At 41.2% G+C, this 26,211-nt stretch overlaps 1 protein-coding gene across 3 annotated transcripts in view; it reads right to left on the bottom strand.

Moving 5' to 3' along the window:
- Nucleotides 1-22,741: 22,741 nt before the first annotated feature.
- Nucleotides 22,742-26,211, bottom strand: part of SLC39A12 (solute carrier family 39 member 12) — a 64,811-nt gene continuing 61,341 nt past the window's right edge. For all 3 annotated transcript variants that reach the window (XM_037060787.1, XM_037060786.1, XM_037060788.1), the window contains one exon: nt 22,742-22,915. In XM_037060787.1, coding sequence (XP_036916682.1) covers nt 22,787-22,915 — 129 coding nt within the window. In that variant the 3' untranslated portion in view covers nt 22,742-22,786. The remainder of the gene's footprint in view (nt 22,916-26,211) is intronic.

Below are 26,211 nucleotides of genomic sequence, written 5' to 3'. Positions count from 1 at the left end.
AAATTAGCTTCCACTTAATAAAACATTAAGTTTCTTTTAAAAAAAGAGACAAAAGCTAAAACGCTACTATAAATTGTCTAGTAGGTGCTCGTTACAAAAATATTCAAGCGTTATCAAGCACATATTTTTGAGGAAACTCCGTTTTTTAAAGATGAAAGACTGTTTTTAAGCTAAAAACCGTATCAGTCTATTGTCCATTTTGTTTGTTTCTTGCCTTGGCCTCTTTCATTAGCTAAAAACGCAACAAGTCCGTGGGTGGGGGTATCCTCTAAGCAGAGTTTGGTTTCTTGCTTTGAGTGCTGCTGGTGCAGATGTGTTCACCTTGTGAGCATTCATTGAGCTGCACACTTACGATTTGTGTGCTTCTGTCTGTATGCTGTCCTAATCAATGAAAAATGAAAGCATAGGAGAGTGCGAGTGAGAGGGAATAATCTCAGTAAGGGAAGGCTGGACACCAGAGGCCAATTCATCCTGATGTCAGTCAAGTTCATGCCCTGGGGTCCGGCTGCTCTCTGGGTTCTGATGAGTGCCAGGAGCTGCTAGGAGCAGCTGAATGATCTGGGTAGGAAAAGGAAACCAGATGCAATGAAAATTGCCTGAAGAGGAAAAGAGAGAAGGAGCTGATGTCTAAGGATGCAGTGATGTCTTTTCTTATTCAATATATATATATTCATTTTTTATCTTAAAAAGCAAGCAAACAAAACTAATGAACCCACCACTCGCTTTGGGAGAGATCTGAAAGCCTTGGATGTGACCAAACAGCCCTGCACAGAGAAGGTGGAAGGACCACACCCAAATCCCTGTGGAACCGGAAAGACAAATATTTTGAATTGCTCCTGCATTGATTTCCAAACAGAAAAGTTTCAAAGGGTCCTGGGGTTCTTGGTAATCTTAATGCCTCTTGAAATGTCTGCCTCCATGGAACTTACTTCCTAATGTGGGAGTGCAGAGAGAGCTCTACAAAAACAAAGCTAGGCACAGCACGTGGTAATTAGAAGGTGACACACTCTGGAGAAAATTAGTAACCAGGGTACCAGGAAAGGGAGAGCCATGGTGGTGGTAAAAGGGATAAGGCGTGATTTCTAAATAATGAAGAAAATCTTCACTGAAAGATGGCATTTAGGCAAACACGTGAAAAATCAGAGTGCTGTGGTCACCTGTAGAAATGCATCACAATAAGGGAACAGCAAGTGCAAAGGCCCAGAGGCGGGAATCTACAAGGAGCCAGTGTGGTGGGAGCAGAGCTGAGTAAGGGGTGTGTGTAGGGAGAAGTGTTCAGAGATTGAGGCAGATCTGGTAGGTATCCCCAGCCATTTCCAGGAGTTTGGCTCTCACTCTGAATGATTTGAGCAAGATTTAATCCTAGAAATGATATACTTTGAGTGAGGCTGTAGCCAGATCATTCTGGTACTATATTGAGAAGAGATAATTTGAGGGTTGGTGTACAAGCAGGGAATAGAGAGGCAGGGGACTAAGCATTGATTAAGAAAAAGATAATAGTGCTTTTGGAGGTAACAGTGGATCAAGTGAGAAGGGGTTAGAGTTTGTCTACAGTTTGAAGGCAGAGCAATAGGACTTGGATGTAGATTTAGACAGAAAGAGAAGAATCAAGGATGTTTCCAAACTTTTGGGACTGAACATGAAAAGGTAGAGTTACTACCAACTTACTTGGGCAACACTTCAAAGGACCCATCAGAAAAGTGAAAATAGAGACTATAGAATGGGAAAAATATACACAATTTGTATATCTAATAAAGTTCCAGTACCCAGAATATATAAAGAACTCTTACAACTGAACAATAAAAAGGCATGAAACACAGCTTTTAAAAAAAGGACAAAGTATTTGAAAAGATATTTTCCCTTAAAGAAGTTGTACAAATGACCAACAAGCACATGGAAAGATGCTCAGCATCATTAGTCACTCAGAGAAATGGAAGTTAAAACTACAACAGGGTACCATTTCACACTGACTAACATGGCTATAATCAAAAGACCGACAATAAGAAAGGATGTGGAGAAACTGCAACCCTCATACATTGCTGGTGGAAATGTAAAATTGTGCAACCTTGGTGGAAAACAGTTTGGGAGTCCCTCAAAAAGGTAAACATGGGGTTACCATACGACGCAGCAATTTGACTCTTAGATGTAGATCCAAGAGAACTGAAACTATCTTCACTCAGAAACATGTACACATACATGTATAAGAGCATCATGCATGACAATGAAAAAGGAAACAACTCAAATATCTATTACCCAATGAGCAGAGAGACAGAATGTGGTATATCCATATGGTGGAATATTATTTGGAAATAAAAATACTAAATACTGCTGATACTTACTAGAACATGGATGAACCTTGAAAACCTTATGCTTAGTGAGAGCAGCCAGTCACAAAAGATCATGCTACATGATTCCATGGAAGTGACAGGTTCAGAAAAAGTAAATCATAGAAAGTAGCTACTAGTTGCCAGGGCTTTGAGGAAAGGGAATTGGGAGTCATGCTAGTAGTTTTGTTTTTGGGGTGGTGAACAAAAGAAAAGTTTTGTTTTGGGGGGTGCTAAAGGGGTTCTAAATATTAGAGAGTGGTGAAGGTTCCAAGTATAGTAAAAATCACAGTATTGTACACTTTAAAAGGGTATATTTTATGGTATAGATAGATATATGTATATATGTCTTAATTTTAAAAAGAAAAAAAAATGAAGGTCCTTGAAAGTAAAGTTATTCTTAAAAGAAAATCTATAATGACCTGTAGCAATTACTAAGGCTCACCACAGTCACAGTAGGAAAAACAACAGGGTCTGACAGCAAAGGGACCAACAGAACAGAAAATAAAGGTCAGGGATAGATCCATGTATATAAGAGAACTTAATGTATATAGCAAAATGTCACCAGGAAACAATGGGGAAAGAATAGATATTTCATGGCTAGTATTAGCAAAATCGGACTGCTACAGGAAGAAAAATAAAGCTGACTTGCCATCTAGCACCAGATAGATAAACTTAGAGTAAAGACCTTAAGTTAACAGAAAATATAGAGGAACATTTTCGTGACTTGCAATAGGGAGAATTCTTAAACAAAACCTCAAAAATGCAAACAAGGAAGCTAAACTTGATGAGTTTAATTACATCAAATGACAGCTAGTTGGGTGGGGGGTTAGAGGGTGGAGGAATTGAGCAAAAAGGAAAAAAGGACACGTGGACAACAGTGTGGTAATTGCTGGAGGGAAGGGGGTATAAGAGTACAAAAAGGTAATGTAAAAAAATACAATAAAGGATCCAAAAACTATGGCACATTTACACAATAGAATTCTATGCAGCAGAAAGAAAGACAGAGCTCCTACCCTTTGCAACAGCTTGGATGGAACTGGAAAGCATTATGCCGAGTGAATTAAGCCAGGCAGTGAGAGACAAATACTATATGATCTCACCTTTAACAGGAACCTAAACAACAAAACAAACAAGCAAGCAAAATATAACCAAAGACACTGAAATACAGAACAGGCTGACAGGGACCAGAAGGGATAAGGGAGAGAATTTAAGGGGAAAAGGGGAAGAAGGGTTTGCAGGAACAAGTATAAAAGACACATGGACAAAAACTAAGGGGGGTGGAAATGAGAGGGAGTTGGGCAACACTGGGGGGGTGAGCTGGGATGGGAGTAAAAGACAGAAACTGTACTTGAACAACAATTAAAATAAATAAATTTAAAAAATACAATAAAGATTAAAAACAAAAAATTAAGGATGTTTGTTCAGCAAAGAACATCAAAGACAAAATTAATAAACTGACAGAATGGAAAAGTAATATGTATTGCCAATAAAATCAATAAAGGATTACTACTGAGAATAAAAGAGACATTTGCATATCAACCAAGAAAAAAATAACAATTTCAATTGAAATGTCAACAAAGGATACAAAGAGGCAATTTATAGCAGAGATCACATGACTATAAGGCACAAAAAACAATGATGAAACTCAATAGTAATTAGAGAAATACAAATTAAAATGAGAAGAAGATATCACCTAATAAATTGATTGACAAAACTAGGAAGTTAGGGAGTGGTAAACATTGACGGAGAGGTGGGGACATCTGAGCCCTCCCGCACTGCCGGAGGAGATGACGGAGGAGATGACGCTGTCGTTCTGGAGGGTGACCAGGAACTTACGCGCACACTGGGACCCCAGACTTCCATTCCACATGTACATTAGAAGAAATCCTCACATGGACCCATAAGGAGAAGTATTTTTAGTATTGGGGAGCTGTTGGAGATGTTGGTACCTATCACTTGAGAGAGTGGGCATGTAAAATAAGTTCTTTCTAAAATTTACATGCACACACAAGCACATACATGTGAGGTGCAAATGCTGGATAGCCTTAAGAATAGTTAAATCTTTCTTTCTAAAAATCAGATGTGCCAGAGCCTATTCCTAATTCTAATTATGTAGAATGCCAAGCTCACCTGACCCATACATGACACATGTTAGGTTGGGCTATGACCAGTCCCCAAACCTGCACTCTCCGAAGACACACAGGTCATGAGAATGATGCTTTTGCATTTTCCCTACCTTCTGAATTCTTAGTGCAGGCACAGCCTGGTTCCTCCTGTTACCCTGACAGCCCTGAAGCCATACCTGATGCTTCTGGTTGCCTTCCCAGAGGCTAGACCTCCCTCTACATCAGAATCTAAGCAGGCACACTGGTCCTATTGGCTGATTTTCCTTTATGGCTGCCCACTTAAACTTCATAACACCAGCCCTCTGGACCCCTCCCTTCCTCCTTCCCTTCCACGTTAAGCCCTTTTCTTTCGGCTTAGACCAATCTCCAGCTTTTGACTTTGATCAGGCTAGGAGCCTCTGAGTTCTGTCACATTTTGAATTTGACCTAGTGAGATGATGCTTTACTGGCATCTGGGCACATTCTTCAGTGCCCTGCCTTGGGCGATGCTCCTACTGTTTGGTCCTAAGCCTCCCTATTTCCCTTTTATTCTTACTTGAAAAGTAGACCTCAATGCCCAATGTGGTAAGCTAAATAATGGTCCCTTAGTCAAGTCCTTGTCCTATGCCCCGGGGCCTGTGAATGTTACCTCATATAGCAAAAAGGGATTTTGCAGGTGTGGTTAAAGATCTTTAGATGCAAGATACTATCCTGGATTATATAAAGGCCCCAATATAATCACAAGAGTCCCTGAACGAAGGAGGGAGGGGGAGTTAAAGTGCAAGGAGAAATGATGAACTGATGGTGAAAGCAGAGACTGGAGAGACGTTTTGAAGGTCAGGAGGAGGCCGCAAGCCGAGCCAAGGGCTACAGTCAGCCACTGGAACCCGAAAAACGCAAGAAAACCTCAGAGCCTCCAGAAAGAACCAGTCCTGCCAACACCTTGACTTTAGCCCTGTGAAACTGATTTTGGAGTTTTGACTTCCAGAACTGGAAGAGAATAGATCTGTGTTAATTTAAGCCACTAAATTCGTGGTAATCTGTTGCAGCAGCCGTAGGAAACGGATACATCCAACGACCAGTCTCAAGATGTGACAGTGCAAAGCTCCTGGTTACAAAACCCAGTTGTCTTCTCCTTCCTCTTCAGCCTCCTGTCAGAGGCTGTCAGATATAGTAGTGGCAATGACGTGGGTTTTCAGGGGGAAAACCAGATCTGGTTATAGTTAGTGTTTTCATGCAGAAATTCTTTCTTGGCATTTCTCAGAAAATGTCTGTTCTCCTAAATTCTGAGAAAAATCAGTGGAGAAATTGGGGAAGAGGAAAAGGTATAATTTTCTATCCATAATTAACATGTAACAATCAAAATAAGAGAGGAGGAGTATTTGCCCTGTATAACCTGTCAGTCTTCCTTGCAGTGGCTGCCGTGTGATAAGCGTGTGCTCCTGGCCCCATCTGCTGCAACAGCGAGTCATTCTGGCACATAAGATAAATATTAATACACTCATACACATCATATGCCTCTTTAAATCCTCTGAATACTGTTCCAAGCAACGAGTTTCAGAAGCAAATAAGTCCTAAGTTGGCGATTTCCCCATGGAATTTTTGTAGTTCAGTTAACCTTGCTCAGAGATTCAAATATTTCATTATTTAAGTACTAGCCAATACTGTTTGCTGGCATTTTCCAGTGTTTGAACGTTTACTATACTTTAACAAATACTACTAAATCCAATGTTTCTTATTTATAAACAGAATATTTAGATATCTATAGTATTATTAAAGTGTTTAAAGAATATTGGGAGTGTTTTAAGAATAACTTACAATTTAGGGGAATTTGTGAGAAATTCTATAAATAACAATAACTTGTTCCTGAATCCCCAAATTAGTATCTATTGGGAATTTGGAATCACTACTTCAAATCCCTGCCCTATGATTTTACAAGTTGCATGATTTGGGACAAATTACTATTTTGAGGTTAAATGCTCTCATCAATCCAAAAAGGACAATAATACCACATAGGTTTGCTGCAGGGATTAAATAAGATTATATATGGGAAATGCCTGAGACATAGTGAATCTCTGAAAAAAAACAGTTCAAGAAAACATAGTTGTAAATTTTCAGAACCTTGAATTTGGCAATGGACTCTTTGGTATGATACCAAAAGCATGAGCAACTAGATAAAACAGAGAACTGGACTTCAAAATTTAAAGCTTTTGTGCATGAAAGGGCATTATCAAAAAAGTGAAAAGACAGCTGATAGAATGGGAAAATTGTTTGTGAATGGTGTATATTGGATCTTATATCCCATGTACATAAAGAACTCTTAAATCTCAACAACACAACCACAAACAACCCATTTTTTTTAAAGCAGAGGACTTGAACAGACATTTCTACAAAGAAGATACACAAATGACCAATAAGCACATGAAAAGATGCTCAGCATCCTTGGTCAGTAGGGAAATGCAAGTCAAAAGTACAGGGAAATAAATATTTTACACACACTAGAATGGCTATATTAATAATAATAACAGAAAATAACAAATATTGGTGAGGATGTAGAGAAATAGAAGCATTTCTCTATTGCTGGCAGAAACGTATATTGTGCGGCTGCTATGGGAAACTGTTTGATGGTTCATTAAAAAGCCAACCTAGAATTACCATTTGACTCAGCAATTCCACTCCTAGCTGTATACCCAAAGGAATTGAGATTGGGACTCAGACAAATTCTTGTATCATCATATTCATTGCAGCATTATGCATCATAGCCAAAAGACTGAGGTTGCCCAAATGTTCATCAAGAAAGGCCGGGTGGATAAAACACAGTGAGACATACACATGCAACAGAAGTATTATTCAGCCATAAAAAGGAATGAAATTCTGACACCTGCTACAACTAGGAGAACCTTGAAAACATTATGTGAAGTAAAAGAAGCTGGATGCAAAAGGACAAATATTGTGTAATTCCACTTAGGTGAATGACCTAGAAGGGGCAAATTCGTAGAGACAGAAAATAGGTAACAGCTCACTGGGGCTGGGACCATGGGGAGCTACTACTTGACAGCTATAGAGTTTCTGCTCGGGTGACAAAGGCATTTTGAACTATAAGCAGTAGCCCCAAACTGTGAACATAATTGATGCCACTGGATCATATACTTAAAAATGCTCAACGTGGCAGATCTTATGTTAAATTTGTTTTACCAAGAAAAAAAAAGGATTTGGAGAACAAAAGAAGAAAAACAACCCGGCACAGTTTAATGGGCTAATGAATCTGAAATGCACTTTGGAGCCTTTTTATCATCCTTGCTCTCTGGCAGAGACCCAGGTCCTGTGGGTCTTAGCCTAACTTTTCAAAGGAAAACAGACCTTGACACAAGGTATTTACTTTGGGAAAGGATCCCAAGGGATAGGAGCAGGGGAGTGCAGAGAATGAAACAGAAAATTAACGCAGCAATTCCATAGTGCATTCCGGCCTCAGTCCTGCTGGACACTCACAGGGGCTATGCGGAATATGCCTCAGAAGGGTCACATTTGTCATGCACTGTCCCCCCACTGGGACAGGTTGCCCTGTGGATTCACATGTTTGTATGTCTGGGCCTACAGGACCAAGTGTCTACTAGGAGTCTTCCCGCTTGTCCTGGTTGCAGCATCAGAGACGTGTCGGGCCAGAAAGTGAAAAAGTCCCCATGCAGCTGAAGCAAGTGGCATCCAGGGTAACAGAGGGCAAGAGAGGCTTGGTGCACATCGTCAGGGGATTATAGTCCTTCCTACACAGCAAAAACCTGGTCAGGAAAGTTTGCACATATTTAGCTTAGAAAGCCCACAGAGGGGCTGTTAAACTCTTTTTCACCAGGGGCCACATCAGCCTCAAGGTTGCCTTCAAAGGGCCAAATGTAATTTTAGGACCGTGTAAATGTGACTACTCTTGAACTAGGGGCAAGGAGCTCTACATTCAGCCCTTTTGAAGGCGACCGAGAGGCTGACGTGGCTCCAGGCCCCCGCCCCCGGGAAAATGACACCTCTGCCCTATAGCTTCATACCATTTCTCAAAAGTACTTTAAAACTATTAATTGACATTTCTGCAGCCTTCACAATTTTACCTCAACTTATCTATTCCAGAATTATCTTCTATGACTCACTTCTTCACATAGCTATATTCTAGTGCAATTATTTAGCATTCCCCAAACCTGTGACAATTTCCTGTCTTTGCACGTCTGCTTGGCCGATTCCTATCATTTACATACATATCCTTTCTACATTTTGAAATACCTTTTCATCTTTAAAGGAATAGATCCAGTCTTTACCAAAATGTACTTTCTGAGCATGCTGCCTGGTGGGGATATGAATCTGTCCATGGCCAAGAAATCCGGGTGTGGCTAGCCTCCCAGATTTCCTGGAAAGTATGTTTTTATTTGTTGTGTGAAGCCACTGGGACACTGAGATGTGTCCTGAAGGAGCACAAGGACAGACATGAAAAAAATGGTTTAAAACTGTACTTCTAATCCAATAAGTTTAAGTGGAGAGCAGGGACAAAAGCACATTAAACAAACTGGAGAAACTGGCAGATGAAATCATGGAACAGGAGCCAAAAGAATAGGGTTCATGCTGGTTGGGGCGCAGGTGGGTACAGTTAAAGAGTCTGAGCTGGAACTGAGTCTGGGGCTGGAAATTCCCTCTTCCTCCTCCAATGCTGGGACTGCAAGTCACACCCCTCATATGTCACTCAACTAACCTTGCATCACAATGAGAGCTATTCACGCATTTGCTTTATTTCATCTAAAAGAGGAAATTCCTTGAGAACTAGGATTGTGTTCTTTACAGTCTATACAATGTAAAAAGAACAGTGTCTGTCCAAATGGAAGTTTAGAGCATGTTAGATTAAGTTAACATTATACACTGACAAAACAAATTGCAGAATTGTATTCATAATGTCTTTCCAGGTTTCAATTAGGTAGAAAACACCACAAACAATAACTGCCTAGCAGGCAGGCCAGAATTAATAAGATGTCACTATATATCAAACTCTGCTATGTGTATTCACATGTGTTATCTCATTTAATCCCAAGAGTCGTTCAGTCTCATAGATGGGGAAACGTGCTTCTCCATCCAAAGCAATACAGATAGAGCGAGGCTAGCGGGTGTCTGAGCTTCTTAGTACCAAAGCTGTCTGGAAACACACAGTGGGGATCTGCCAGGCCAGCAGGGTGTTCCTCCTAGGATCAAAGCTCATAATTCCTAAGGAGTCAGAAATGCCAATGGTCAGATCTAGTAATGTGAAAATGTTCATTGTAGCAGTATTTATAGCAGCAAAATTTTGAGAAAATCTATTGCCATTATAATAGTGGAAGATTTTGCAAATATTGAAATGATGATTATGGAGACTGAAAATTTGGAAAGATTCATGGTTCATGATAAAATATAGAACAAATGTCTCCCAACTATGCAATAATCATACAATTGAGATCAACTTGAACCCCCCCCCCAAATTTTTCATTATCTATAAGGTCAGTGTCAGATGATTGTAATTTTTGTAAAATAAAATTTCCAAATTAAAAAAAATTTTCAATGTTCTTGAATTTCAGGCACAATTTAATGAAAAATAAGAAGAGGGCAAGGGCAATCTTTCTCATTGAAAATATGTATCTTCTTCATGCTGCTTTGCTTTAGTTCATGAGCCATGCGGCACCAGAGACATCTGTGCAGGACTTTTGAGCTTCAAAGCTCTGCTTCTCCAGATGCTACAATTAGCTCCAGCTCCAGCACATTTTAAGAGGTAAACGGAGCAGCATCATAAAAGGAGGTTGGAATTAGAAGGCTTTTCAGTGATCAGCAAACTCAGCCTCCTTATGTTACTGATGAGGACAGTGAGGGCCAGAGAGCCCTCATGAGACAGAAGCCTGGAATAAATACTAACCCCAGGCCAGGGATAATGGCTTCTGATATTCCAAAGGGCAAGGTGGCTGTGAGGTTCCCTGCCTTTTCTGTGTCTACTGTCTTTGACTCCAGCAACCTCTCCCAGCTCTTGCAAATCAAAAGGCATCACAGTCTCTAGTACACATAACTGCTTGGCTTTTTAATGAAAGCTAAAAAGAAAAATGAAGAAAGTATAGGGAAGAGAAAATAAGCCACAGAACCTTAGATCTGAGAGGTTGTTGGAGATCCTAGAGTGGGAACGAGAGAGCAAATGCCTAAGTTGGCCAACCCACAGAATGTCACATGGCTGGATGTCATAGTCTCAGTGTGTCTCCCCCAAACTCCTATGTTGAAAGCATAATCCTCAGTGTGATGGTGCTAGGAGATTGAGCCTTCAGGGAGGGGACTGGGTCACGAGGTTGGGGAAAGGGATTAGTGCCCTTGTAAAAAGGACCCCAGAGAGCTCTCCGGCCCCTTTGCCATGTGGGGACACAAATAGAAGGCTGTGCACTGTCTGCAATCAGGAAGAGGGCCCTTTCTAAGACCCAACTGCATTGGGGACTATCAATCTCAGAACCCCAACACCCAAAACTGGGAGGAGTAAATTTCTGTTGTTTATAAGCCACCAGACTATAGCGGCTGGGAAGGACTAAGACACTGCGGATGGGGTCAGCCTCCCAGCAGAATCTCTTCTCTGGCTTATCCAAAACGACGCAAGAGCTAAGACGAGAGAGGGGGGCAATAACAGAAGTTTCCAACAGTGACTTCTCCATACCAAACCCCAATGTTTCCTGCAAATAATCAACCAGAAAGCTCTGTGACCAGTGGGTTGATCACCACACAGTATTCTCATCTGAACACTCATTTACAGGGGAGACAATAAGCCCAAAAGTATGAAGTGACCTGCTGAGCACTATTCCAGGAAATTTACAACAGACCTGGAGCCAGAAATGATATTCACAGTCTTACTTGAAGTACAGCTCGAAGAAGGGAGGTGCCAGGAGGAAGATGTTGACGGTTTCTTAGCTCTTCCTCTAAATTTAGAAATTCACCCAGACACCCGGGCTAGGGCCAGGGGTGAAAAGGGTTGAGTAGTTCTGAGTTGGCCCTGATAGGACAAACGCCTCGAGTCTCAGGCGTAGCACCAGCGAGGTGGAGTGTGGCCTCCCTGGCTGGTTGACTGTCCTGTTAGCTTTTCCTCACAACAGATTCGTTACAGCAGGAGACCCTGAGCCAGCAGATCTGTCACCATAAAACAGGAACACGAGGCAGGGCCTACTGTGGAGTTAACCTTATCTGAAAGGCATTATGTGATCAAGGCGGACTTGGCAACCTTCATGCGCTCTGCTCAGCGGGAAAGGCCGAAGTGCTGATTTTCGCTTCTCCAGCTCATTTCGACTCAGTGAAATGAAGGAATAGCAAACACAATGTCAGTGTGATGACTGAATGGACAGAAACCAGATAGGGGCTTGCTAAGTTAAGTACATTCAAAGCAGAAATATTTATATTTTACATTTTAAATAGTCCCCAAGGGATACGCAATATGTTTTTCATCCTGCTTGTGTTTAAGAACCTATCGTACTTGAAAAGCAAAGCAGGCCCCTCAAGCTGTGGATTCAAAGAACAGTGATTTTCTTATCACATAGATTAAAAAACAGACACAGAATGCACACAGAAAACAAACGAGGCTTTCTTAGGAAACACACACACAGATTATTCAGAAGAAAGGCAAGTGGTCGTGCTAATGATGCACTCACACTCTGCCACTCCCCTGGTGGTTTGAATGCAAGCAGCTAAAAGGTAACATGTGTCCCCACGCTTCTCCTATATAATTATGTAACACAAATGCACATGGTCAGGAACATGTTTCCTGGGACTCTGGGCAAAGGATATGTAGATTTGTCCAAAGGGGGAATTAGAAACATTCTGGGAAACTTATAGAGAGGGGGGGAAAGCAGGTAGGTTTCTGATCTGGTTTGACCTGCAACCTACAGGGTGGATGGAAATGGAGCTCTTTTAAACTGTAAGTCTCTCAAAAGAGAAAGTGACTTCTCAAGGTCCCTATGGGATCAGAAAGAGAAAAGGGATCTGTGTGGCTGAGTTTTCTGAGACACAAAGGACCACCCAAGCAGATGAAGAGAGAGAGGGAGAACTGGATGTTCAGGAGTTGGAAGAAATTATTGTGGAAAGATATGAGGGAAGGAGGGGACATGCATGCTAACTCCACAAATGAACCGCTCTACTCATTTCCATCATGGGTACAGCTTCTACTCTGTGGGAAGTACCAGTACTGTTTGCCAAGCACTTCAGTGTGAGGGGTGCAGCAACTGGCCTGACATGGCTTGGGCTCCGGTTTCACCTCTTTCTGGCCATGTAACTTTGGCCCAGTCACTTAATTTCTGTGATCACTTTCTCTACCTGATAAATGGGGGGAATAATATTATTTATCTTTTTTATTTTAATAAACATATATAGCACTTACTGTAAGGCAGAAACTATTTTAACTACTTATAAGTATTTACTCATTGATTCTCATAATGAAATTTAAATAGGTAGTAAAGGTTGTTTTGAGAATTAAATAATACAGATAATTATTTATAAAACAGTGTCTAAAATGTAGAAAATGCTTGGCAGATGTTGTTAATGATGAATCATTACTATTATTGCTTTTGAATCAATTTTTGCTTTACTTATTTTCTTGTAACTGGGCTGATGAAAATATTATTAACAGAAATAGCAAAATAACGGCAGCTAACATTTGTAGAATGCTTATTATTCCACACCAGGAACTGTGTTAGGTTGCTTATACATATTATCAACCTGGCAAGGCAGAAAGTGAGGGAGCTCTCTGGGGTCCAATTTATAAAGGCACTAATTCCATTCATGAGGGCTCCACCTCCGTGAACTAATCATTTTCCAAAGGCTCCACCTCCAAACACCATCACAGTGGAAGTTAGTACACAAACAACATTCAGTCTATAGCACAAGCCTAGTCATTTCTAACTACCTTGTGGCACTATCAGAAAAATAACTAAACTATTTTAATAATCCACAAAAACACCAGACTAATGCTTGTACAATGATGAGTAAATATACACTTCAAATATCTTATTTGTGATCCCAACCAAAAGCTCTTTAAAACAATGCTATATTTGTAGACACACTGCCGTGAATCAAAAATGAATGAGTCTATGGAGTCGCCAGACAATCAGCTTGGGTGAAGCAAACAGGGATGATTTCAACATTTCGTTGTCATTTAGGCAAATTAGATCTGCTTCTTATTTGTAAAGACAAAGCAATTGGGCACATCTTTGAGGTTTTGTGTTTATTTTCAAGTAGATTTTGAAAGAATTTGAAGTCACATAGGTGGAATAACTATCAACATCAACTGTTAAAGCACTCTGACTGTTTAACTCACTCATTTACCCAACATCGTCTGTGGACCAGGTGAAGATCAAGGTTCTGCAAATCTCAGGATGAACAAAATGTGTCATCCTCAAGGAGATTAGTGTCTGGTGGGAAAGAGGGCTGTCCAAACACTGAAACACACAGAGTCCTGGGTACCACACTAGAGGTTCAGTGGAAGGATCAAAGTTGGTGTCATAACCTTACTGGGTTTGGGGAGACCTGGAAGAATGAATGAGACGTTCCCAGAGGAAGTGGCCCCTGAGGCACACCAGGCAGCGGCAACCACCTCACAGACACATGGAGGTCAGAAACAGCAAGCATACAAGGAAAATGCACAAGCAGTGGTTGGAACATAACCCGCAACAAAGAAGGGATGACGAGGCAATGGGAGATGTAGAGAGAGGGCATATCACAGAGAGCACTTCATGTTAGAGAAACTTGGACGTGTTCCTGGGGGCTTGGGGAGACACAAAATATTTTGAATAAGGGAGTGACATGATCGGATTTTTCTCTTACAGCTCATTTTAACAAAATTCTATATAGCGCTTTCTAGACAGTATGCTAGGCTCTAAGGAAACAAAAATAACATTTTATCTTGAAAGAACAAAAAGTCTAGTTCTAAAAGACAGACAGAGAAAGAGTTAACCTCGAAACTTTGCTGAATGCTCTGATAGTGACCTGGCTTTTTGAGAAAAGAACACCCAGACATAGTTGGCAAACCCAAAACAGTTCCAAAAATAGATGGGAAAGTGCTTCTCTTTCCTAAGTTTCGTGTAGCCCAAATTTCGGGTCTTTGCAACACAAATACATTGTCATTCTCCATTCCTCCACACGAAATGCCTTTGCACGAGCGTCAGCACCCAGGCTGATAGAGGACGGGCCTTAGAGACAGGCCATCTAGCCCCCCCGCTTTGCGTAACTGCCTTCCCTGAGTGGGGGACTGCCTCATCCCAAAGCAGTGTGTTTCACTGTTACAAACCAATATGTTAGAAACGTGATTCCTGCCCAGTACTTCAGAACATCCTCTTCAGGTAATGTCTTTCCAGTTCCTTTCACTCTGTTCTGAAGCAGTGTGGATACTGGGTGAGTCCCAGGACCACAGATCACAGTGGCTCTGCCGTGTATTACTGTGTGGTCTCTGCTAAGTCACCCAAACTTTCTAAGTCAAGTCACTCATATCTAAGGTGATTTAACATGAGACTTAAATGACAAGAGAAATATTCAAGTTAAAGCAATCAGCAAGTATTTTTCACAATGAAGTTCAACAAATAATAGCTCCTCCTATTATCATTATTAAAACACAATTTCTGGATATGCCGTCGCCCTCACTTCTTTAAAAAAAAGTTAAAACTTTCTTTCATAAATTCTCCAAATGTGAGTCTCAGTATTGAACTCATTACCTGGGATTATCACAGGAAATACTACCATAGAATACTATCTCTCTTGAGCAAAAAAAAAAGGCAATTTCTTTTTATTTTTAAAAAATATTTTATTTGTTTATTTTTACAGAGAGGGGAAAGGAAGGAGAAAGGGAGGATGAGAAACACTGATATGAGGGAAACATCGATTGGCTGCCTCTCACACAGCCCAACTGGGGACCCTGCTTGCACCCCAGGCATGTGCCCTGACTGGGAAGTGAATCTTTGAGGTCCACAGACTGGTGCTGAATCCACTAAGCCATGCCAACCAGCAGTAGGCAATTTCTGACATCTATTTCCATATATTTTTTACTATGGCAGCTGAGCTGGGTGAGTTAGTAGCCACCAGAGCATCCATCCTTTCCAGGTTGGCCTGATAGCCAGGTATTTCCCTATGCATTTTTTTAAGAGCAACGCATTTAAAACAGTACATGAGACAGTTTCTTTATCCATAATAATCACATTAGGTGACTTTGTACACCTAACATTTTGCAGTTGCTCCCTGTACTGATCAAAAGCTCGAGATGAATGAATAGGTTGTAGTTCAATACCTTTGAGGGCACCATAAAAGGATCCAGAAGTCACTTTTTCCCATGTAGTCTCTATCAAAATTCCAACAACATTTGCCACAGAAATAGAAAAAAACAATCCCCAAAATCTGTGTGGAACTGCAGTAGACCCCAAATGTAGCCAAAGTAATCATGAGAAAGAAGAACAAAGCTAGAGGCATCACGTTCTCTGAATTCATCCTAAATTACAAAGCTATAGTAACCAAAACAGCATGATATTGGCCTAAGAGTAGACTCATAGATCACTGAAACAAAAATAGAGCTCAGAAATAAACCTGTGCATATATGTAGAATAATTTGTAAGAAAGGAGCCAAGCATATATAATGGGGGAAAACAGTCTTTTCGATAAACAGTGCTGGGAAAACTAGACAGCTACATGCAAAAGACTGAAACTGGACCACTAGCTTATTCCATACATACACAAAAAGTCAGCTAAAAATGGATTATAGACTTGAACATGGAACCTGAAACCATAAAACCCCTAGATGAAAACATAGTCAGTAAGCTGCTTGACATCTATCTTGATGATTTGTTTTTAGATTTGACATCAAAAGCAAAGGTAATAAAAGCAAAAATAAACAAGTAGGACTACATCAATCTAAAAAGCGTTCTGCACAGTAAAGGAAATCATCAACAAGATGAAAAGGCAATTTACTGAATGGGGGAAAATATTTGCAAATCAGAATAAGGGGTTAATATCCAAAATATATCAAGAATATATGCAACTCAGTAGCACAAAATAAAAATAAAAACAAAAATAAAAATATTACCCAAACAATCCAATTAAATAATAGGCAGAGAAACTACATACACATTTTTTCCAGAGAAGACATCTAAATGGCCCACAGGGCCATGAAAAGGTGTTTAATCAGCAGGGAAATGCAAATCAGAATTGTGATGAGTTATCATCTCACACCTGTTAGAACGGCTCTTATCAAAGGACAAGAAATAACAGCGTTGCAGTGGATGTGGAGAAAAGGGAACCCTGGGGCACTGTTGGTGGGAATGTAATTGGTGCAGCCACCATAAAAAATGGCATGAAATTTTCTCAAAAAAATTAAAGATAGAACTATCATGTGATCCAGCAGCTCTACTTCTGGGTATCCATTCCAAGCCAGTGAAATGCGAACCTGAGAAGGCCATTGCAGCACTATTCACAATGGCCAGGACACGGAAATGACCTACGTGTCCATGGGCAGATGGAAAAAGAAAAGGTCGTATGTGACTGACCTGGAACAACATGGGTTTGAACTACGTGGGTCCCCTTAAATGCGGATGGATTTTTTTTTTCAGTAAATATACAGTTGGCCCTCTGTTTCCCTGGGTTTTTCACCTGTAGATTCAACCAACCATAGATTGAAAAATGTGAAGTTGATGATTTGATGTGAAGTTGGGATCCATGAACGGGGAGGGCCAAAGTAAAAATAGAAACGATTATTCTACACCATTTAAAGTAACATACTTGAGCATCCATGGAATTTGGTATCTGTAGAGAGTCCTGGGATCAATCCCTGTGGATACTGACAGACAGCTGTAGTTAAGTTTTGGAGGAGTCAAAAGCTACATGCAAATTCTGCACTGCACTGGGCTAGTGCCTCTAAACCCTATATAAAATATATGTATAATGTAATATTATTCATCCATAAAAAGAAGATAATCTTGCCATCTGCAACCACGCGGATGTATCCTGAGGCCGGTATGCTAAGTTAAGTAAGTCAGAGAGAAAAAGACACGTCCTGTGATTTCACTCATATGTGGCCCCCAAACAACAGAGCTGAACTCATAGCTACACAGAAAAGAGTGGTGGATGCCAGAGGTGGGAGTGGGTGGAGGTGGGAATAAATGGGTGAAGGTGGTCACAAGGTGCAAACTTCTGCAGTCATGAAATAAATGAGTCATGAGATACAATGTACAGCCCAGGGACAACAGTCACCAATACTCCATCATATGTGTGCAAGTTGCTAGGAGCATAGCTTCAAAGTTCTTATTCCAAGAAAAACGTTGTACCTACGTGAGGTGATGGATGTTAACTGGACTTACTGGGGTCATTTCACAATATATACAAATACCAGGTCACTATGCTGTACACCTAAATTAATACAATGTTATACATCAGTTATATCTCAGTTTTAAAAACTTGCTGAACAGATGCTAGATCCTCACGGGAGAAACTAATATAAACCAGAAAAGTGAAAGCAGCCTTGAATGACTGAGACCTTAGAGGTGAGAAGCTTTGACTGGGCAGGACCAGGGAGGATGGCAGATGGTTGTGATTGCTGGACCGGAAGTCGGAGATCTGAATTAAGTCCAGTGTCAACTCCTTTACATAGGTAAGAGCTTCAGCAACCCTTTCGACTCCCCAAACCTCACTCTCTCTCTCGCCGTAGAGGCTATGCGGTACAGGGATTAGGACACAGATTCTGCAGCCAGGTTTGGGCAACTTAACTGACCTGCCTGGGCCTCAGTATCTTCATCTGTAAAAGGGGATGAAGATCTATATTCTTAGGGTTCTTAACAGAATTAAATGACTCTCATAAAGCACTTTTAATGTATCTGGCACATAGTGCTATAAAAATATTTGCTATTATGTCACCACTATAAAATTAAAGAGTTGAATTTAACCTCTGATGTCAGTCCAGTACAGCGTTACATAAGGTTGTGGGCTAAGTCAATGGCACTCAGCATATCTTGACAGTTAAGGGCAATGCTGAGATCATGAGACACACCTAACCCATAAACGAGATATCCTAGATACCTTCCACAAGTATGAGGAAAGCTAAGGGTACAGATGGGAACCAATGGCAGTCCAGGTGGGTTCCAGTAGACAAAGCACCCCTCTCTGGGGGTGGAAAAGAGAGAGATCCTTTTTGGAGGGAGTTAATATCCAATGAAAGAAAGCTTCCAAGAAACAGAGACTGCAAAGCTAAGTTAGGAGTGTATATGTAGTGAGGGCAGAGGGGGCAGGGCGTGGCAGGGGGGAGTCCACTCCACGGAGACTCTCTCTTTGAGGCAGGAATACTGTGGGAAGGAGGGCAGAGGAGGTGGGAGAGTGGCAGGATGTGCAAACCCATTCCAGAGGTCCTTCAAAGGAGCGATGGCATGTGGGGTAAGGTCATTTTTGATTTAGGAAAGTGATTTTAGTTTCTCAAACTTCCTAGGATTTCAATTGGGTTTTGAGAGGCGCCTATGGAAGTAAAAGCATGATAATGTGAGGCCCATCCCCACACACCAGGGGCTGGGGGTCGCTAGTGCAAACAAGTACAGCCCGGCTGAGATGGAGCTCTGGTCTGCACGTGCCCTCGTGTTCCAGATAGACCGGGGCAGGCTGCGTGGGGCAGGGGCAGGCTGCGTGTGCCGCCAGCTGCAGGGCGTCTGTTTAGCCTGATGGGCTGCTTGCTTTTCAGAGCTGGTTCATTTCATCTGTGGGTGCATTGGCAACAAAAGAAACAATTAAACTACTTTTTACTTGAGTTGAAATAAGGCTGTAACAATAACCATGACCTCAGAAAAATTCCTCTCCATCAGGTTCCATTACTCAACCTCCACACCCTCAGAAGTGGATTGGAGTGGAACATATTCCAATCCTTGGTCTTTGTGTATTACGAGAAACAAAGTATAAGAGGGAAGGGCTCACACTGAGTGGAGCATTGTGGCCAGGGATGACGCCTTCCCCAGGAGTTGGGCAGAGCGGGGCCAACCAGAGCCACCCCCTCTGTGCCTCTCTGGCTCTGGATGTGAGTGAAAAAACTTTAAAGACAGCTTTGAAGGACCAGTAGGGGCTGGCTTGGAGTCTTCAGGAGAAGATTAGAGTTACAGAAAGAGGCTTGTTATCCATTCTCCACCAAGAAGACACTTCGTTGACTCAAGGTAGAGTCTTGAGAGGGAAACTATGAAACTGAAATTTTAAGAAAAAAGGAGGGCACCACTCATGATTTAATATTCATTGAGCCATCAAGATTTTCCAGGCATTGTACTAAGTGCTTCGTGAGCACTTGTCCCATATTGTTCTCACCACAATCCTATGAGGTAGAGTCTATTTTTAACCTCATTTCACAGAAAAGAAATTATTGTTCAGATAAGTTACAAGGCTGTGAGGTGGCATCCCTGAGATTTGAGCTAACATTCAGTTCAGAGCCTAAATTCTTAATGATCTCACAAGAGCCTCAAGTCCACCCTAGTGATTAGCAGCCTGTGATCCCAACTTTTTACTGCAGTTGAAGAAGGTTGGAAATGTGATCTGAGAGGTGTGTCTTGCAGAGGGAGGCACACTCTCACCTGGAAAATCTGGGTCCTGGGTTGGGTGGCGGAGGGGTACCCTGGGCCGTGCTCTGTGGGCACATTTCCAGACCATCGTGGCCCTGGTCCGTGCACAGCAGTGGAACCGCCTCCCCGGGCCCTGTGTTCGGCCTCCCAGTGACGGGGTGCAATTGCCCTTTCCCCAAAGATGGCCCTGTCTGTGGTGATGGATGTTCAGATAAGATTTCTGTGTGATTTGCTCTTTGCTTTTTCTCCAGGACCATCTCTAGTTCAGTGACTAAATAAACATCAATCACCAAGTAGAAGAAACACACTAGAATTCTAAATTTGGTCCTACTAGACAGAAATACTCTCTCATTATTGAGAAATCTGGTTTCAAGGCAAACACCATTTACCCCAAAGTTCAGTGAGTAACACAGAATTCAGATAATTTAACGGGATGATGATGTTCAGCCACCCCAAATTTAGACTCTGTCCATATTTAGAAGGCAAATAGTTGTGAAAATATTTTTATTATTTCCATTCGATTTTGAGGAAAAGAGTATTCCTAGCAAAACTAAGGGGGTTGGGGGCTGGGAATCCAGCGGCAGCTGTTGGGTTGCTGGCCTGGGGAAGCAAACAAATCCACCCGACGTGGGTCAATTAGCGAAGAGCCCATTTTAAGGTAGCACGAGGGAGGAGTGGTGAGCAGAGAAAGGCGCCCTTGGGAGCCTCCGTATCACACTGCTCTTGGGACGACCTCTGCAGAGGACTCTCAGGGCCAGGGCGCTGCTTACAACCAGGGCGCACTGGAGACTGGCTTGCGGAGTGCTCGCTGGGAATGCCCTTCCACGTCCTCCGGGCCGCCTCTGACCCCTGCCCACAGGCTCAAATTAAACCCGCCTAACTTGAAGGTTATGAAGTCGAGTAGCTCACGTCACAGATTTTAATTTAGCTAGCTCCAAACTACTCTAAACCGGAACTTGGAACGAAGTTATCATTAGAGCTTTTCTAATTAAATTGGCTTCAATGAAAGCTTAATGTTAAAATCAGAACTTGTTCGTAGAAACACAAACACAGAGGGCGCCAGGTGCTGCTTTTTGCAACCTGCACCTCGCGCGGACAGACACAACGGGGCCTTTGTTCGACTACGAGTTATTCTCTGACAAAAGAAGGCAGAGCTCCCCACGTCCGGTCTGCTTACCTTTCGAGGCAAATGTGTGTGCTAGTCCTCATCCAGGAACTCCTGTGATACCTCCGGTGCTCAAAGGCCAGGGGACCAAGGGAAGGAATGTCAAACTAGGAACCCAGGTGTAGCGAGAGGTTTAACCACAATCACCCAGCCCCAGGCAGCTGCGTTGTGTGTGTGTGTGTGTGTGTGCGCGCCTTTGTGCAGCCAGGTGCACCTGACTTCCACCACACCCATGGGACTGAGAGGGCTGCCCCGACCAGCAGCAGCTGCGTCAGTATCACCTGGAAGTTATTCAAAATCAAGGTCTCAGCCCCTTCCCCCCTAGACTTACAGAACCAGAATCTCTCAGGAGGAAGCCCAGCAGTCTGTATTTTAGTAAATCCACCAGTTAATCCTCGTGTATGCCAATGTTTGAGAACTATTTCACTTTCATGATGGCCCCTAAAATCAAGCTCTAAAAGCGACGGAAGAAGAAGCCCACCTCATCTGGAAATGAAATAAAGGTTGTTGACAAAGCCCGTGTGGGGTGGGATGTGGCACAGCCGTCTGCCTGCTGGGCTGAGTGAGAGGTAGGGGAGGTGCCTTGGCTTGAGTGCCATGAGCCACATGGGCAGGAAAAGGGGCTTTTTCTCTTGTCGAGATGTATCATGAAAAAATAAGAAAAATACCGGCCATCTATTTTCCAAGAAAAATGACTAAAACCAAGTCTATTCTCTATTTCAGTAATTCTGCTAGGTTATCAGTTATGTTGCTTGTACATTTCATGAACTTGTCCACTGAAATAATGTTTAGGGGTTTATTTCCTCAGAAAGAGTATAAAATATATCTCACTTGTCAGTAATATTATTCCCATAAACACACTCTGTTAAATCTGTGTGAACTGACCCATTAATCTACTGCTTGACTTAAGCTTTGTTATTTTAACATTTTTTACTCTATCTTTTGTTTCTAGTTCTCCTTGCCTAGAACAGATTTCTTGTAGTGATTACATAGAAGAATGCTGACATAGTATCCTTCGGGCTTCCCAAGTCTTATTTATGAGCATTTATTATGCTTATTTATGAGCATTTATAAGCCAGTGGGAAATGCTTCAAGATGAACCACACTATATTGGCTTTGTGAGAGTTAATTCAGAATCTGACACCCATGAATGGAGGGTAAAACAAACATCACATTAAGACTAAATTTCACTACGTTTATTTGGAATTTAGTTTGCTTATGGTTTATAATCTCACAGAAAAAAATATGTTATTGACATCAAGGAAGTTGCAGCAAATCTTTTCCCAACAGGACACTTCAAATATTATAGACATTCTTTACTAAGGAAATGCTATTTTTTGAAAGTTTGCCAAAATCAATTTAGAATTTACTAATAACTAAAAAAGGTATGATTTCCATGACAGTGTTGGAGACTAATAACAAAATTCCATTTAAGGACAACCTGACGCATATACACCACAAACACAAAATTGCATTATAAAATTAATGTGTTAATGGACTAAATGACACACACTTCACCTAGATGAAAAAAATACTTGATTTACAAGTCACAATAGAGTACAACAAAAGAAATAAAAAAGAGACCATTAAAATTCATTTTTGAAGGATTTTGAGACTCTTAACTTATATTTTAATATTTTGTTCATATATAGCCAAGAGTAACAGAGAAAGCCAGCCTAGGGTCAATCCAAAATTCTGCAGGAGAAACATCAACCAGGGTCGCCGTGTTTGAACATGAGTCATTTCAGGAAGCTAAAAAAAGAATAAAACACCAGAATAAGATCCAGATATATTCACTGCTGGGAAAAGTTTGGTGGGAAAACATGAGAGACTCTGTTATTCAGAACTTAATAACCTTTAAAATTCCCAAAACAATTACAAAATGCTTAATACCTACTCTTACCAAAATTTTAAAAAGTAAGATAAATCAAGCCATTTGATTGTAGCTGGAAGGCTCCGTTCTTGTCAGAATTCCTAAAATGATATATGTAACAACTGAACGCAAATGCAATTCTTCCTACTTTTATTTTCAGAAAATGCTTGAATGAGAAATAGATGATAGAGTGGAAGAAGGCATTTTTGACTGTTCTGTGATGTTTACGAATCCATTATTTTCACTGGTCTTTACAAAGCATATATTTGTTTCCTTTCAAAGGGATAGCTTAAGGTCTTCCTGACCTTTAGAACCATCAGGTTATCGTCTGCTAAAGCTCTAGTTCATTCTCAGAAAGACAAGGGACCACCGTTTCACACCTGTGAAGTGCCATAGTGCAATTTAAAGGGAAACCTTCACTCAAGCACCTTTGCAAAGTGCCTCAACGGATTTTTGTCTCACATTCTTTTGACGGCTGTCCCCTGAGAAGGTCCCAGAGCGTATCTCTCTCTCACATCATATTCGTTTCTAAAGGAGCATAGGCTCAGGTCAGCAGGCTTAACCTTGGCCTCACTGACATGTTGAGCTGAATAATTCTCTGTTGTGGAGACCCTCCTGTGGTTGTGTAATGTTTTAGCAGCCTCCCTGTTCTACCTGCTAGATGTTAGTTGTCCCTCTGCCCCCGCTGTGACAACCACAAATGTCTCCGGATGTTGTCAAATGTCCTTTGGAAAGTAGAAATCACATCTGGTTGAGAATTACTAGGCTATTTTATCTAGCAAGGAAAAGGTAAAGCATATACAATATGCAACGGTTTTAGATTTATGGCACTATAAATTTTTAATGCCTGTACAAGAGCATCCTGAATGTTCCATTTGGATGTGCTTGGGATAGATATTTCTCTATTTTAATTAGCTCAGATGATGGAAGGAGGATTAGGATTATTGCAACCTGCTGTCTCATACCCTAGTGTGGAGCAGTGAACTAAAAGACAAAATAGGGCCCAGCACTGCTCTCTCGGATGGGTAGCCTTCCATATGTGTCCTTCGGGTGTTTTTCGGCCGACTTTAATCATGAAGTTAATCAACCATGCTACTTAGAGAATCCTGTACAGTTCATTACCTATTACAAATTAAAAAGGACCTTTTGAAAATTTAGAGAATGTAATACTTATTCTCAAAGAGCTTGCCATTGGTAGTATTTTTGAGGGATTAACAAAATAAATCGTTGGAGTTGCCCAATACCTCTGAATCTCAATAGTTTGGAAGTGGTTTTCAATAGTCAACTCCCAGACCAGACAGTATAGATTTCCTTCTGTCCTGGGAATTTGTGTCTCAGATTGTATCTGTGAGACACAAAAGTTATGCCATCTCAGGTCACGTAAAGGCCCGAACTTTAACCTTATTTTTAAATACTAGAATAAGACATGTTATAGTTCCTTCTTCTTGTTTTTCACACAAAGTAATTAATCTTCATTTACAGGATGTGGCTGAATTAACTTGTTTCACCTCCACTGTCTCTCGCGCCACCTGGCTGTTGTTTATCTTTGACAGAAATAAGAAGTTTCTGGAAAATCTTTCTTGGCAAATAGTCAAAAAATACGGATAGTTTACTGGACCAATGATTATTTTGAGTGAGTTGTCATGGAGAAAAAGACTTCAGACAAGATGTAAGTATAGTGGTGACAACTTTCTGGTTCAATAGCTAGGACTTGAGGGGCATTTTCAAACCATCAACATCTAAATGAGCGTACATTTATTAAGCTCACTTTCTAATTCCCTTCTCTGACTTATACTTCCACTGAAGATATTTGGTTGAGAATAAGCAGGACTTGATTAGGGTAGATTTAATAGACAAAATTTTTAGATACAAAAAACACAGAGAGAGAATTAGTGTCAAGATAATTCCTGCAAATCTCAGTTTCTATACTGAATGAATCAAAAAAAGTCACAATATGTTTAAAAATTGTTTAACCTAATATTTATCTCACTAGCCTAAGCTTACGGACCTGCTGCTTCCTTGTAGTGACATGATAGAACTGAATAGGGGCATACGAAACTCCTATTCTCTGCCGGTGGCCCCGCTCCCAGGGACAAAACCAATAACCAATAATTCTTCATTCTGAGTATGTACATGACATCACCCACAAGAAAACATCGTGAGTGTTTCAGAGCTCCAGGAACCACAGTTCGTATGAAATGTCTTCGGTGGGGTTGTGCAGCACATTCCCTGCTTCTTTTCAACCAAATATAATCGGGTCTATGATAACTTGACATCCATCCAGGGGTGTCTTCCAGCAGCTCACATTTCTTTCAAGCTCCTTCAGGACTCCCTGGCAGAAGGTCTCACGCGACACTTACTTCCATCATGTATTTTTTCATACTCTTTTCTATATCTCCCCTCCCCATTTTCTCCTCACAATCCTGAAATAAAATTGCTGACTCAAGTGTAGTTGTTACGAAGTATGAGCTCAGAGAGGAGAATGACTAGTCTAAAGTCACGCAGATGTGCTGTCAGAACTGGGAAGGAAGCAAGGTGGCCTTGTCACCACAGAGGGCACCCAAAGACTTACAAAGCCCCACCCTCTGTCTGAATTCATTTCTGTCCATTTTGACCAGCACACTTCTACCAAACTAGAAAAAAATGGAAACACGAACAATGTCCAGTTAAGCATAAAATAGTCATTGCATGTGATGAAAGTATGTAATATGATATCCAGACACCATGCTGCCTTCGTCATGAGAGATCACATCACTGGTTCTGTTTTCAAGGCAGACAATACACACTTGAGAAAAGCTGTAACAACAGATGAACACTGTAAGCCTACAGATGCAGAGAGACAGTGAAAATTATCATTAAGAAAACAGGTTAAGGAGATTCTTATACTGATATTTAAGCTTTAACCTTAACTTGGGTGGCCTATCTGAACTCTTCATGACCCCACATAAATGGGTTTCATAAGAAAACACAACTTAGCTTGCTTTTAAGACAATAGTTGGCTCTTTTTTAGGTGATTATGGATGAACATATGAACCCGTAATATCTCTTGGGTTCATACCAAAATACCAAAGAGTCCTACAGAAAGTCTTTCCAAAAGGCACAAATATAAAATGCCAAAGCTCAAACCACATATGAGTGCAGCATTTCACTTGTTCTGAATCTACCCGTATATGCT

Source organism: Sturnira hondurensis, unplaced genomic scaffold (genome assembly GCF_014824575.4).
Source record: "Sturnira hondurensis isolate 20B ecotype Veracruz unplaced genomic scaffold, ASM1482457v3 Scaffold0012488, whole genome shotgun sequence".
Lineage (NCBI taxonomy): Eukaryota > Metazoa > Chordata > Mammalia > Chiroptera > Phyllostomidae > Sturnira > Sturnira hondurensis.
This window is presented reverse-complemented; position numbering and strand designations above follow the sequence as displayed.